The sequence below is a fragment of the Emys orbicularis genome, chromosome 16 (genome assembly GCF_028017835.1).
Source record: "Emys orbicularis isolate rEmyOrb1 chromosome 16, rEmyOrb1.hap1, whole genome shotgun sequence".
Taxonomy (NCBI): Eukaryota; Metazoa; Chordata; order Testudines; family Emydidae; genus Emys; species Emys orbicularis.
In genome coordinates this window covers 20,523,564-20,538,942 of record NC_088698.1, presented here as the reverse complement: position 1 = coordinate 20,538,942, position 15,379 = coordinate 20,523,564, and the positions used below count along the sequence as shown (strand labels likewise).

General features: G+C 38.8%; 1 protein-coding gene across 5 annotated transcripts in view; it reads left to right on the top strand.

The window, feature by feature from the left end:
• Positions 1-15,379, top strand: part of SFSWAP (splicing factor SWAP) — a 111,623-nt gene that overhangs the window by 72,599 nt on the left and 23,645 nt on the right. For 3 of the 5 annotated variants that reach the window (XM_065417555.1, XM_065417554.1, XM_065417553.1), the window contains exon 14: positions 13,132-13,400. In XM_065417555.1, coding sequence (XP_065273627.1) covers positions 13,132-13,400 — 269 coding nt within the window. Of the gene's footprint in view, positions 1-10,161; positions 10,234-13,131; positions 13,401-15,379 lie in introns of all 5 variants that reach the window. The other 2 variants (XM_065417556.1, XM_065417552.1) reach the window with 1 other exon arrangement.

The following is a 15,379-nucleotide window of genomic DNA, read 5'->3' as shown; positions in this document are numbered from 1 at the left end:
AAAAAAAGCATGGTCACATTTAAATCTAACGCTGCATTGAAAATCAGTGGATCAGTATCCGACCCACTTGAGATTAAAGTACATCTGATAGCATTTTTCATTTTCAGTTCCTCTATTGCTTGTAAATCTATAAATTGGGTTTTAGTAGAGGCATTTTGAGGTTTCTGTACAGTTCAGCTGTGGTTTGCATACATGTGGTTTATCTAGAGAATTGAAAATTGAGTTAAACTTAGTGTAAAACGGTGCTGCTGGAAATGCTAATACAAGACCCAAACAAGGTGTGTGCACAATAAGCCCCAGACAATTGGACACTGAGTTATATTGAAAGACTGGCGGTGAGAGAATCCAGGGGCCTAATCATCCTGTCAGTTGCATATCAGTTGACTTCAGTGGAAGTTGCACATGCACAACTAATGGGATCACATGGTCCCTTATGTTTTATTTTTGCTGTTGCTCTTTTCCACTGAGCCTTTATATAGTGTAAGGAACCAGTGTTTTTGGTACTGGAGGAATCTGCAAGTCGGTTTGGAGTATCACGTTGCACATTTCTTATAAAGCTCAATCTTTGATCAGTGGGGATGATTACCTCTTACTGCCTGTCAAGAATGCCAGCAAGAAAATTATGGTTGGTCTAAACTGAAAAGTTAGATCAGACTAGCTACAACTCTTGGATGTGTAAAAGAGACATAGTTAAGCCAATCTAACCCCTGGGTTAGACACTTGGTCAACAGAAGAATTCTTTGTTCAAGCTTGCTACTGCCTCTCAGGGAGGTGGATTACCTACAGCAATGGGAGAAGGGGATTACCTACAGCAACGGGGGAGGGATAGCTCAGTGGTTTGAGAATTGGCCTGCTAAACCCAGGATTGTGAGTTCAATCCTTGAGCGGGCCATTTAAGGATCTGGGGCAAAAATCTGTCTGGGGATTAGTCCTGCTTTGAGCAGGGGGTGGGACTAGATGACCTCCTGAGGTCCCTTCCAGTCCTGACATTCTATGGTTCTACACTGAAGTGCTACAACAGGGTAGCTGTAGACATTCTGTAGCAGTGTTTTGAGTGTAGACATAGCCTTAGACATATGGCCTGTGAGAGGCTGCTTTCCTGCCTCTCTCTCCTACCACTAAAATACTTGTCTGCGGATATGGTTGTCAACCTCACTAGATCTAATACAAGGAAAGAATCAGCTGGGGAGTTTTCAAAATCTTTGTTTGAGTGAGTCAGTATAGTGTTGCTCTCTCATACAGGCAAAGGCTGAAAGCTGCTTGAATGTTGATAATGACTTAAGATCTGGTTCTGGGGAATAATAGAACTAACAGTAGTGTCCCGTCACTGCCCTAAATGCCTCTCTGGATCATTGTCATCAAAGAAATTAGGGGCAATTGTCTTGTCGGTGTGAGCCGGTTACTGGAATTTACCGTATCTGGATTAAAGATCATTACTGAATCATTAACCAGTTTTTTTCAGCAGACAATAGAACGGCCAAATAATTTATCACTAGTATAAAACTATTCAAGTTAGTCTACTGATAACAGCTGAGCATAACAGTATCTTGCTGGCTTCTTAAAGCCCTGTAGCTTTAAGAATTACATAGATCCTTTTTATAAGATTTGCATTTTAACTAGCCAAGCTTTTAAAGAAGCATCATGGATCAAAAAAAGTTAAATGTTAACACATGTTCTAAAAGTATATTTGTTTTTAATTATCAGGAGACTATCCTATTGATTTTTAAGGTAAAATAAGATAATCTTGCATTTTTATTACAGCCATAATAACTATCTTTTGAGGGAAAATGTATTTGCTCTGTCACTGCATGGAATAATTATCATAGACAACAGTAGGCATCAATCTTTGGTTCATAATTAAATCATGAAATACTGATCACAATGTATGTCCCATCTTATAACATAAATGAGAGCTAAAATTTTACCAGGCTAACTGTAGCTTTCTTTTTTACTCTAGGAGTATCTTTAATTTAATTTTTAATTGATTTTCATTTCTACATAATATAGAGGCTCAAACTATATGTATAGTCCAAATAAAAAAAAAAAAGAGTAAGAGAACTGAAAAAATGCCCCGATGGCTAAACAGAGTAAAAAAAGATTTTTCAAAAAATAATTAGGTTCATCGATGATAGGTCCACCAATGGCTGTTAGCCAGCATGGTCGGGGACATAACTCCATGCTCTGGGAGTACCTAAATCTCTGACTGACAGAGCTGGGAGTGGACAACAGGGATGGATCACTTGGATAAATTGTCTGTTTATTCCCTCTGAAGCATCTGGCACTAGCCACTGTTGGAAGACAGGATACTGGGCTAAATGAACCATAAGTCTGACCCAGTATGGCCATTCTTATGTACTTCTCCAGCTTTGCACCTAAGGCTTTAGCTTGCACGTTCAATTACAGTTCATCAACAAGGTAGGTCTATATCTAGACACTAGAGGGTTGTTGCCCATGTCAGGAACTAAAGCAGAGCCTACATTCTTCATAAAGGGAGAATAATAGCATTCTGAGGAGGAGGATTGATTAAATAAATGCATTCATGGACTCAGGAGCGATGCGATCCTGAAATAATATTAAAATTCAGCTTGGACTCGGTTGCTGAAGGGCCTTTTTGTTGAAGTATTGAAAGGCCTGGGAACATTAATAAAAAGTAATCAGGGAATCCAGTAATTCCTTGTTTATATTATGTCATTTAATGTGTAGTATTTAGTATCTGGTTGTATAATGTGTAGAATGATGGGAACCCAACCTGGCTGAGGCCTCTAGGAACTCTTGACTTTTCATTTTAACTACAAGACTTCTTAGAGGACTGGAGAATGACCAGTGGGATTGTGCAGTGTTGTAGCCAGGTCGGTCCCAGGATATTAGAGCGACAAGGTGGGTGAGGTAATATCTTTTTTCGGACCAACTTCTGTTGGTGAGAGAGACAAGCTGATTAGTGGAGAGAGAAGGAAATAGTTCCAGTCAGACTGTCTCAAACTTCATATTCTTGGTTGAGTTAAACAAATTAGAACTAAAAACACTTTCCTGCCAAACAGTTAAATTAAAAATGTCTGTGAAGTGCTCTAGTCCCTTTCTACATCAGTTGAAGTCTGAGAGAACTCTACTTCCGTTTTCCATTGCTTCAAGTGGGTGGAGAGGAAGCAGCACTCTAACATAACTCAGATGATCAGCATGTGCTTCGTAATCTTAACTATATGTGCAGAGTAAACCAAAAGATAAAGAATGAGAGCTGTATTAAAAAAACAGGATATCTCTCTGTTAAGGAGCATTGGAAACAAGAACTAGAAGACATTAAGTGAAGGAGTTTAATTTCTAGTGTGCATAATGGAAACTTGGTGGGATAATTCACTAACTAGTATAAAATCCATCTAAAAAATTGGAGTAGTCATCCTGAGATGTTATCTTTGTATTGAGAGGTGAAAGAGTTAGCATTTTCTATCGATGACATGTACTTTAGCACACCATGTTGCCATCAGCCTACTACTGCCTGAAATTTGACAACTAGGTGTGGCAGTGATTTTGTGCTGAAGTTATGCTTGTCACAACTGTGTAGATAGATGCAAAGAATGAGCAAACCTGTTTTACCTCTATCAAACGGGTTTTGAAGTAATGCTAGTGCTGCGTTTTATTTTATACCTTCAAAATTGATTCCTCTGGTACCACATGTGTAGGATGTTTGATGCTATTGAGACCAACTGACATTTTAAAGCCTTTTTGCATTAAACTGTACCTTGAAAATAGTCAAATTGGTTTCTGCTGTAGTTGCATTTTTACTACTGTTTGTGTGGTTCTCTTGTAGCATTTTATCTTGACTTATTACTACAATATACATGCACATCTCTTGAGGCAGTTAGCACCAGAAACAATTTAGGACTTGGTGAGTAGAGACCCAGTACCAAAAGTTACCGAGAGCTCTGAGTGACACTGGTAGCCAGAGGGAATAGAGGGTTCTCTTCACCTTTTCAAGGTCAGACTTGAAAGAGAACTATTTCTTCAATATTTTGTTTTCTGCATGTGTATTTATTTTAAAAAAATGCACTTACACTATAACAAGAAAACACTACCCATCAACTCCTCTCCTTAGGAGAAGTTTGAGGAAATAGGAGGTGCAACTTGTCCTGGAAGTTAGCAAAGAAGTTAGCAAATTGACCTAAGGTGGGAAGCCCTGATGAGGACTTTGGAGTATCACTTTGAGCATCCCTGGTTAAGATAGTGACGCCCTTTCTGTTTTCAAAAAATACCACCTGTATGATAGCACTGAAAAGTCAGTGTGTTTAGTTTGCTGTTTTATGAACAGCCAGTGTATGCAATTTAAATGGAAAATTCTGATTATAAAAGATTTACCAGTCACTTCCTTACAAAGAGTTTCTCAGCCTGCACTACTAAACATACTCTAAACGTTTTTTAAAAGCATTTAAGTATGCTTTTAAATTGATGAAGATGAGACTTAATATTTACGAATAGAATGGAAACATTTTTGGAAAATGTAAGTACCTACCATGAGCTGAGTCCAGGGTTTTGTGTTCTCATGATACCTAATTTAAGAACCGCAGCTTCATTCTTTTTTGTTTATTTGCATCAGGGAATAGAATAAATTCACTTCATTCGATTAAATACCTAATTCTGGCTATTTGTATTGGTTGAACTCTAAATATGTGTATCAGTATTGATGGCCTCTACTGACCAAGAATGGTGTAGAGGCTTACTAGACACATTCATCTGCCCTTATTGCAGTCCAGATCAAGTTTCACAACTGGTACACTAACTGAAATCTCTTTGGGATGGCAAGGAGCAATCAGTAAAATTGCCATAGGCATATTTGGGGAAGAGGAAAGCAGTGGGGAGGAAAGGAGGGATTTTGAAGATGCATTGGCAGCATGGAGGAGGCTCCTTGAGCTAGATCAGGTAGTGGAGAAAGCCAGTGTCAGGGCAGGCTGCAGTTTACTTCAGAATGGCTGCAGCCTGCTGGCAACAGCCAGTTTTGCATTAGTGGTTCAGTTTAGGTTTCTGTGAACAAGGCATGATTTACCAGATATTCATATAGCTAGTAAGGATTCCCTTACCTGTCTTCCTGGTATTATAAAATGTCAAAAATTTGGGTGATAAAGTAGCATGAACCACAGAAGAGAGGCTATTAGAATTACCCAAATTGTAAACAATAGCACTTTCTAAATACCTAAAAGAAACAGGGAGAGAAACACAATCATAAAGTTGTGAAACGTAGTCAAACATCTAACTCGAAAGTAATCTTCAATAGATTGTCCCAAATGTTGTCTGTTTCTGCCTCTTTGAATATGACAGTTCTATAGCATGATGCAATCTCTCTTTTGGCCTTTCATTGTTTTAGGCTTGAAGATCTGTTCTTTGTTCTTTTCTTTTAGATGTTTGTCCTTATTTTTGTGCTGTGTATGACAGTATTCTTAACTCTATGGAGGGTAACATGTTAACAATTGAAATGAAAATTCATAATGCAGAGTCTAAAATTAGGAAGCTATTCAAAATTTGCCAAGCCTAAACGGGATATCTAAATCAATGCCATGCACACATTTTTCATATTTACTAATATAGTCAGGAGTATGACAATTAAGTAATATACAGTTGGGGGTTGCATGGATTTTTGTATGCTTCTATTTATTTCAATTTTTTATTAAATGGATAATTTTAAAAACATAAATTAGTATGTTGTCACCTGCTATGATTGTGGAATGGACTTTCATTTCTTAATGGATATTATGAGATCAATGTCGTTAGGTAAAATGTGAGTCTTTTCAGGGTCTTCGGTTTCACCTTGTAACTGATGCATTTTTCAAAATATTCTTATTTAAGCCCTGATTCTGCACCGTGGAAATCAATTAAAGTTTTGCCATACAAGCAGTATCAGGGCCTTAATCCCCAGCCATTCTTTTTTTTTAAAGAACAAATAAAAAGCATAAAATATATTTACTTACTAAGTAACAGGTTTCTTTGGGAAAAAAATCTAAATAAAATCTACTAATTAACATTTTGAGTCGTGTGGTCTTTTGGCCCTAGTAATAGTTCAAAAACTTCACAATGTACCCAGATGTTAAGTTTTTTGGTAGCCTTCTCTTCAGTTCCAAATCCTTTCTCTGTTCCTTCTGCAACGACATGTCTCCTCTGTGATTCCATCATCTATAAGGCTGTCAGAAAGTCTCACACTGCAGTTTTGTTGTGGTAACCACATGACGGAGGGGAGGCCGGGCCAAATTTGAGTGAGTAGCATTCTGACCTGGCACATGAGGTGAGATGCTATTTCAAGCCAGGTGGTTCTCCTTACTGGGGGGGAGCAGAGGCACACAGAGCCAACTGTGGAGACTCTGGTCCCTGCCACTGGCAGTAGCATCCAAGGGATGACTGTGCTGAAATGAGCCGCCATTAGGGAGCAGAGGCGCAGGGGAGGCACGGTGGAGGGAGAACCTGATGCCCGGTCCATGTGCCGCTGCCTGTTTTGGGCTGTGATAGCAACTCCTTTTTGGGGACCCTCGTGGTGGGGAATAGGGCTGGATGTGGGGCAGAGTTATGGTTTTGATGTGACCGTATCAAAGCCACAACTTTCTTATAGTCTTGTTTATCTGCACTTTGGGAAAACATTTGACTGTTTTTACTGAGGGCTTTCATCTAGTCTGCTAGATGAGGCTCCCATGGGGACTCATTGATTTGATCCTACCCCTTCTTGGAATTTAGCTGCAAAACATCAGAAGCTACTGTTCAAAATGAGGGTCAATCTTTCTGTTCCTTTCATAACTCCTGTAACTTGACTGCTTTCTTTCTGGTTCCTATTTTTGGCACCTTCTGCCCTTTCTGGTTTCCAATATGTCATTCCAATTGTAGTCATATACTTATGACCAGTATTTTGACCCTTCATTTCAAAGTTAATTTGTCTCAGTCTGTCCTTGTGAGAAGATCCCACATGTTTATTCTCACTGTAGGAAATGGCTGTAATTTGAGGCCCTATGGCAAATTGCTTGACAGTTTTGCTGAACTGTCAGTACTGAAGTCAAATGCATGCTCTTTCTCAAGGTGCTGTTTTCTGGTTTTTTATTTGTTTTGGATTTTTTTTGTGCTAGAATGTCTTTCAGATTTTGTTTTCATGGATTTCAGATTTTTTTCCCCATGTTTGGCTATTAATTGACTATTGGCTTGTATTTATACAACAATTCAATGGCAAGAAAACATGAAATTAGGTAAATGATGCTTTAAAAAACAGAAGCACAGAATCATAGAATCATAGAATATCAGGGTTGGAAGGGACCTCAGGAGGTCATCTAGTCCAACCCCCTGCTCAGAGCAGGACCAATCCCCAACTAAATCAGTAAAGCACTCATTCATCAGTAATATTTTTTGTCTTTACATATAGTTAAAACAGCACTTCAGTGAAAGCTCACTAATGTTGCTAGAGGATGTTAAAATACAAACACATACAATTATATGTACAAAATACACAGAACTTCGCCTTGATAAAGTTTCCCCCCAAAAACCCACCATGATAGTTTTCTTCAGCTGTTTTACTTTTGTTTATTGGATGGAGATGAAACCAGATAATGCCATATTATGGAATTTATTGACAACAAAAGATTCTCATTTTTTAAAAAAACCTATAAAATACACTTGCTACAAGATAGCTCTGTTGAACCTGAAGATACTCATTTCCACCCCATAAAGATCTAAATTTAGACAGTGCATAGTGTACTGTGCAGTGAAACCTGTTGTAAGGCTCTAATAAAACCAGTAAAAGTTGTCAGCTGCATAGTGATGATCATATCATATAATCATTGAATTTAGGAATACTTTAAAGTGGTCTCTAAAAATATTTACTGGAGGGGAAATTTACTACAACTACCACTATAGATCTTTAATGAAATAAACAAGACGGTTAAACTCAGTTGATGCATCTTTATGTACAAGACATACAATTTATAATTCCAAACTTTTTATTGTTAATGGCCTGGACCAGGATATCGTAACCATGGAATGTGCCAATATAATGTTATGAAAAGTGACTATCTCCGTTTTAATAACCTCAACCCACAACCACATTTGAATCTCTATATAGCAATTTGGTGTATTTTCTGGATTATTTTGAATTATAGGAATTTCATTTACACTTCCAATGAAAGGTTAAGACTTCAGACCATTAATCTTGCATATGACGTACTGTGCAGACCTAAGGTGTGCAATAAGCAATACATTCATTTTCCTACCTGCCTCTAACAGCTAAAATCTTGATTGCTACATAGATTTTAGAGCAGTGTTGTGTTTACACCTCTGAATTGTGGTAGCTGCATGAAAAAATTAGGTGATCCAAAGAGATGTAAGAGTTGCACTAATGGAAAACATATGATGCTTACGACAGCATTCCTTCATGAGTTGGATGTTTAGATACTGTAGTTAATAAGTGTATTGTTTGATTTTTCTGTTCCAGCTGTGGTGCTTGTTTGTTTCAAAATTTGTGTATCATTTAAGGCAAAGGCATGTCAAGTTGCCTAGTTCTATAATCCTACTCATCTACTGTGTAGAATATCACCCACAGGGTAGTGAGAAGCCAGCTAATTGGTCCTATTTTCTCTGGAAATTTTTTTTTTTAAATATCCAAATTATGATCTGTGTTGCCTTGAAATGTAGCAAGTGTTAACCCTTTCTCTACAACAGCAAAATAAGAACAAAGTTGATAAATTGTGGGTTTATTGTTGATAAACAAAAATTGGTTGCTTGAGTTAATCTATTATGGTGAAAGACAAATCGAGTATATATCATGGTTGTGTGCATTAATTTGTGGTGAATGAGAATCGATATGTAAATTAGATACATCCCTCAATCTCTACCAGAGTACCAGGGCTGCGCTAGGTGTTAAGTTTGGGTATCACAGTTTCAACTTGTTTTATGTTAAATATTTTCTGCAAATGTAAATTTAATTTCAAAGTTATCTCTATTTAAGAATAACAGGCTGTTCGTTACATTATTGAATGGTGTGTTATGGTATTATGCAGAGCTTACTTTTGCTTTTTAGGTTCATATATATATTAGATTTGGGATTTCTGTGTATAACTTTAGCTGTGGTGGTTCTTTAAAATTCTCTAATTTTTCAGGGTTGCTTAAATAATACATTTGAAAACGTAATTTGTCATAAATGTTTCTGACCAGCCATCATACACCAGCATGCTTTCTACTGAGTGCGCACGTATTAAATGTAATAATATCCTAGCTTTAATTATATTATGTAGGGCCTGAATTTCCTTTCTTCTACACGAGTATTATGCTAGTGTAACTGATGTATAAACAGCGATAGCTGTTCTGGAGATTCAGGTCTATAGTGTGCATAAGCATATATATATTAAAGGCTGCTGATCTCTCTGTTATGCCTTCTGAAAAATGGCTAAAGAAATTAGCCTTAAAAATTCAGCAGTTCTTGTCTACAAGGGAACTGCATTAAATAGCATAGTCATACTCCTCTTGATACAATAAAAGCCAAGTTTAAGTTCTGGTGGCAAATTTCATTAGCAGCTGTTTCTCCCAACTATACTTCAAACAGTGTTTGAGTTGTGAATGCTTTTAACTTCCGACAGGATTTCCCCACTGTCGCAAATGTATAAAACTCGCAGGGACTGTCAACCTTAAATCTGTAGAATTTCAGCAAAGGGAGTGCTACATTAATGTTGTTTGAAAACTAATTCACTCACCTGAAAAGTACTTTTAAGGGTTTACCTGATGCATGTCATTTCCTTCATTTTTTTTTTTTAACATGAGGAGCCACTTAACATGATTTGGCTTGTCTGGTTTATAATGTTTAAGTTTGTATGTACGTTTTGTTCTCAGGATACATTGCCTTTTTCAATAGCTAAATTTCAACTATGTCTCAGGATTCTTTGCTCTGGGTAGTGTTTGGTTCACAGCTTTTTTTGCCATCATGTCACTACTTTGATAAGCCATCGGACAGCTACTCTATTTTAATTCTGTGAAATGAATTGTTGGTGTTAATTGATTGCTTAGTCTGTGGATATCTACCTCATGCAAACCACCAGAACATGGCACCCAGACCTGAGGCAGCCATGGTCATCATAAGTAAGTGGTGTTCCTAGTCACATGAGGGGAACAGTTGCCCTCCTGGATTGTCAGCCAAAAACTTGGAATTCTTTATTTCAGAAATGCCAAGAGGGGAAGTGTCATCAACCAGGGAAAAGAGTCAGAAGGCTTTGCCATGAGTACTGTAGCAAGGTAAATTAATTTAAGCCATACTAGTGATAGGGCCATTTGGAATAATGACATAGTACTTAATACTAATACCTTCATTCACATCCTGTTTAATTACAGTTACAATCTTGGTTGCTTCATCCTTTTGGCATCTGCTTTCTCACTCAGATCCTATTTAAAATTATGATACAACATTCTGAAGATGCCTTTGTGAAGTATATTACAATATTGGAAATTATAATGTATTCTAAAAACATCAAGGAGAGCGAGGAGCAGCCCATTATTCTCAGACTGGGGGAGCTTTCGCATAAACACGGAAATGACTCTTGCATGAAGCTAGTAAAAAATTGCATAACGATGTTATGTGCCTGATAGCATCAAGATGAAGCAGATAGCTTAAGTGTTTAAATGTTTAACTGAGCTGTGTATATATTTTTAGTTTACATGAACCTTTTTGGTAATTGGGAGTTGTACAGTTGTATTGTACCCATTATTAAGGGGATATTTAGCTATTTTCAGCAGTTGCTCTTTTTATCAGATTTTCTTCACTTTTTTCAGCTTCTGTTAGTTTCCCAAAGTTTTTCTCATCCCTCCTTTTGGAAAGGCATTTTGTACCTTATGTTTTTAACCCTTCTTTGCTGCGCTGTTTTTTGGGGGGGGGGTTTAGTCTGGGATTAAAACCACCTCCCTAAAGGCAGCTTTCACCTGCTACCTTGGCAGAGTCAGCTGGTTTTGTTTAATACACAGCAATTTTCATGCATTCCCACAGCTTATAGAGCACAGTTGCTTATTGATTTGGTGCTTTGGAGAGCTTAGACATAAGCCTTGGGAAGCTGAAATGAAGAAAGGTGACATGGTAGGAGGGAGAGAAGCCAGGAGAGTCTCTTACATAATTGTTTATGTTCAAAAAGAAAACTGGGGAACTGCACTTGTTGATGTATGAAACATTTCCAGAGAACAAAAATAGGCCCATAGTAGTCTGTTTGGAAACCTTAAAGATCAGAGACGATAAAGCTGTCTGAAGTAGCACGTAAATTGTAAGGTTAGCTTTATTTGAAACGGGTTTCCAGTAAACTAATCATCCTGAAATAAGAGGGGCAGTCTCATTTAATTCAAATGTTGATGCTGTTGTCTTTATGGTCTTTGAAGCATACTACCATAGTACAGCTTTATTGCCATGTTTTTTGTAAATATCATTGTAAAATAGCTACAGTCAATTAAAGCTCATAGAAGAAACATGACTTTGGCATAATATTTGACATGAAACAGAGCTTCCAATTATCCAAATGTATTGAAGTGTTGACTTGACACAATCACAATAGAGAAAGGGGGAGAGCAAAAAAGATTACCAATTTCTGATTTGCGTATTCTAAGTTTTAATATATTAGTTGCTGTTCAAGTCACACCAGGTATCCCAGTATCAAGTGGTGGAAGTGTCAAACCGAGCAGAGTGGAAATTATGGTGGGATAAACTTTCTCCAGGTGCCTTGAAAAACAGCAGTTTGAGGAGTGACAGAATTTGAAATAAGGAGCAAACCTACAGTGTCTAACTTGATTTGTTCTCAGCAACCCATTTCAGCAGGGTTCTCTGAGGCAAAAAATAATAAATTGAAATTATCTTGGGGTGTGCAGTGTTTAATTGACTGCAGTCTAAATTATTCATTTAGCATGAATGACCCTTTTGATCCATAGCAATGACCCTTTTGATCCATAGGGTAAAGGTAGTTTTATGGGCTTACAACCCTTTTTATACAAAATGTTTACTTTACAAACTAGAGAAGTGATTTGTAACGGTATTTTTTCTTCGTTTTGCTACTTTTGTGAACATAGTAGTGTTGGATGAAAGGTTGCCTTGTTAGATTAAAACAATATTGAATGTGTACAGGTATTACTTTTTTAGAGTAAATGTGTCCAGTTTATCCTTTTAAATTGAGGGTATAAACTGAGGAGAACCTGTCTATCTGATAGTACCAGATTCTTCAGAACCATTATTAATCTTTTAAAACCAAGGCTGTAATCTTCAAAATTGTGCCCAGATTAGGCACGCACAAACCTGTTTGCATGTGAGTATGCAGGAGTGGCGCCAGGGTTTTTGGCGCCCTAGGCAGGGGTCCTTCCGCGCTCCTGGTCGTTGTCGGCAATTCTGCGGCGGGGGGGTCCTTCCGCGCTCCCAGTCTTCGGGGCACTTCGGCGGCGGGTCCCGGAGCGAGTGAAGGACCCGCCGCCGAAGACCCAGAGCGCGGAAGGACCCCCCTGCCGTCGAATTGCCGCCCCCCCCCCCCCCAAATCCTGGTGCCCGCCTAGGTCTCCTAAATGGAAGCGCCTGCCCTGTGAGTATGGGGGGCAATGTCGACCTATGTTAAGCTCTGGCAGAAGCATGCATACATTTTAAAAGATTTCAGCCTTACCTCTCCAGACTGTGTTTTATTTGAAAATGTAAAGTGTTCTTTAGCATTTAAAAATGTAAAGTGTTGACAGGGTTATATTTTGGTAGCTCTTGTGGAGTTAGCAGCTAATTATTTTGTTCTAATTTGTATTGGGGTACCTAGGGCTTTTGATAGATGCCTCAGTTTATATTTTCATAACTTAAAAGAAATATTTAGTAAAATGAGTGCTAATTTTTAATATGACTGCTGATAGACTCCTCCGGTATTCCTTCCCTCAAAGGTCAGTAAAGTACATATAGCAAAGCCATTACACAGAGATGCTAAGTGACTTTATCAAGGCTACACTGCAAGTAAGTGGCAGTCCCAGAATTAGATCTGAATATCTGGCTCCTAGCTCTTTGCTCAGTGTACTAGGCCAGTCTGTTTCTAACATGCATATGTGTGAGATCTGATAGATTTCCTCACATTGAAAATCTGCATAATCTTTGCTGAAAACTGAAAGCCATGTTAATAGTTGATTTATTTCTTATTTCAGGCTGTCAGTAACATGCCATATCCTTTGTTGACTGGAGTCAGAACTTTACCCACCGTAGAAGTTAAATCATCAGAAAGGCCTTCAAGCCAAAGCAAAGATCCTCCCAGAGATGAAGAAAAGGAAAAGAAAAAAAAGAAACACAAGAAAAGATCTCGGACAAGATCTCGGTCACCTTCCAAATATCATTCATCATCTAAGTCCAGGTCTAGATCACATTCAAAAGCAAAGCATTCACTTCCCACTGCCTATAGAACTGTCAGGCACTCAAGGTGGGTTTGGAAGTGGAAAGTATGCTTTACTATTCTATTTGGGCTAGTATTTAATTTGCCTCTGCACCTTTTTCTATACACATCAGAAAGAAAATCAATGTGTATAATATAGATAAGAGAACTGGAAAACTTTCAGTAAATACATAATCTTTATATTTGATAATGTTCTGAAAGATTTCATTTAAGTATTTGCAAGATAGTTTCTAATCACAACTTTATAGAGTGAATCTACTAAATGATTCTCTAACTGGTCCACGAAACGCTTGTTGATGGTCTGTGCTTGTGTTAAGTTATAGAGCGCTGACTCCCCCTGTTTCCAGCTACTTCTACAGGTAGTTTTATTCATTTCAAAGAGGAGCCTGGACACCTGTAAAATAGCTGGGAACAAAGGTGGGGAGCAAATTGGAAGGGGGGGGTCTGTAGTTACATCGGCAGAGGAAGAAGTATGAGCTGTCCTCCGTGACTAGGGCCACCAGCAGGACAAACTGCAAGTAAGAGTGTCAGGAGCTACCAATGGCTCTGCAGCTGGTACTGGGATAGAGAAGTAGATCAGAAGGGAATAAGGAAACAAGGTGTCATGTCTAGGTAAGCAATGGAAAAGAGAGGAGCAGGTGGTAGAGCAGCACACCCAGGAGAGTAGAGAACGAAACTAAGGAGTTGGGCAGTGTGTGCCAAAATGATATGAAGGGCCAGCAGGGCATCCGAGAGAGAGAAACAGAATAGACTGGAAAGGGAGACAAGAAAACAGTGCAACTAACTTTGTTAAAAAAAGCCCATTAAAGTCAGTTAAAAATACAGAAATACATTCCTGTTATATTACCACATAAGCAAATACTTCAGTCAACACAGGAAAGTTCCGTGATTGCAAATGGGAGAGGCAGTGTCCATGAGACACTTGAGATGTGGTCCACACTATGAAAAAGTCCCCAAACCCTTTTAGTAACTTAGAGTTTTGGGTGATTTTCCACGTAGATTCCACTCTTCGTGCTCATGCGTCCCATGCACTTCATCGGATTCTTTTGGCTAGCTGTGTCCCCAACTCACTCATCTGAGGGCATAAAGGGAAGAGCAGGCCCAACAACCTCTCAGGCTCTTCTTTACTGCCTGTGGCTGTGAGGTGGAACTCCTGGCGTCATTGCTCCCTCTGCAGTTCACCTTAGATTTAGGCTAGTGTTAGTGTAGTTAAGTTTCCTTTGCTTGTTGACATGTATATAAAACCCTGATTTTGATTCTCTTTCAGTCATTTACATTTCATTTTGTTGAGGACAGCCCCCCGCACTCCATACGGAGGTGCTATGACCATGGCAGAGGCTAAATCACTAGGGTATTAAACATGTCTGTTAGACATGTCCCCCCCATCTAACTCTGCTGGGCCAGTCAACAACGGATATTCTTGGTGCCTAATATGCCTTGGGGAGGGACACATTCTGGAACATTGTTCCATGTATCATTTCTTCTCCAGGTGTATCCAGAGAGTGAGGGAGGTGAGAATAAAACTTCTCCTTGTGGAGAAGTCAATGCAGATCTTCTCAGACTCTGAGAAATCTTGGGAGAAGCCTCAATCTGTGGATTGGTCAGCATCCTGGTGACTCCATTCTGAACTCCCAGGCCACTTCCTGTCTTAGCCCTTATTCATCCCCCACTACATCAGCAATGACATCCGGTAGAGGCAAGTGATGAGGCAAGGTACAGGTTGCCTTTCTCAGCACCTAACAGGAGGCACATGAGTCATCATGACTTGGCCCCAGGCTCAGTCAAGAGTCATAAGTAAGAGAATACCTTTGCCAATAGGTCAGTACTGACATCTATGGCAGCTCACGTGATACTGTTTAAATCTAAGGACTGCACTGCCTCCAGTACTGGCCCCTCAGCACAGGCTTCGGTACCCAGCATGTCCTCGTTGACTATCACATTCTTGCTGATGACTGTACCCATTCCATCACTACAGACTATCTCTTTGGGACCTGAGACATTAGTAT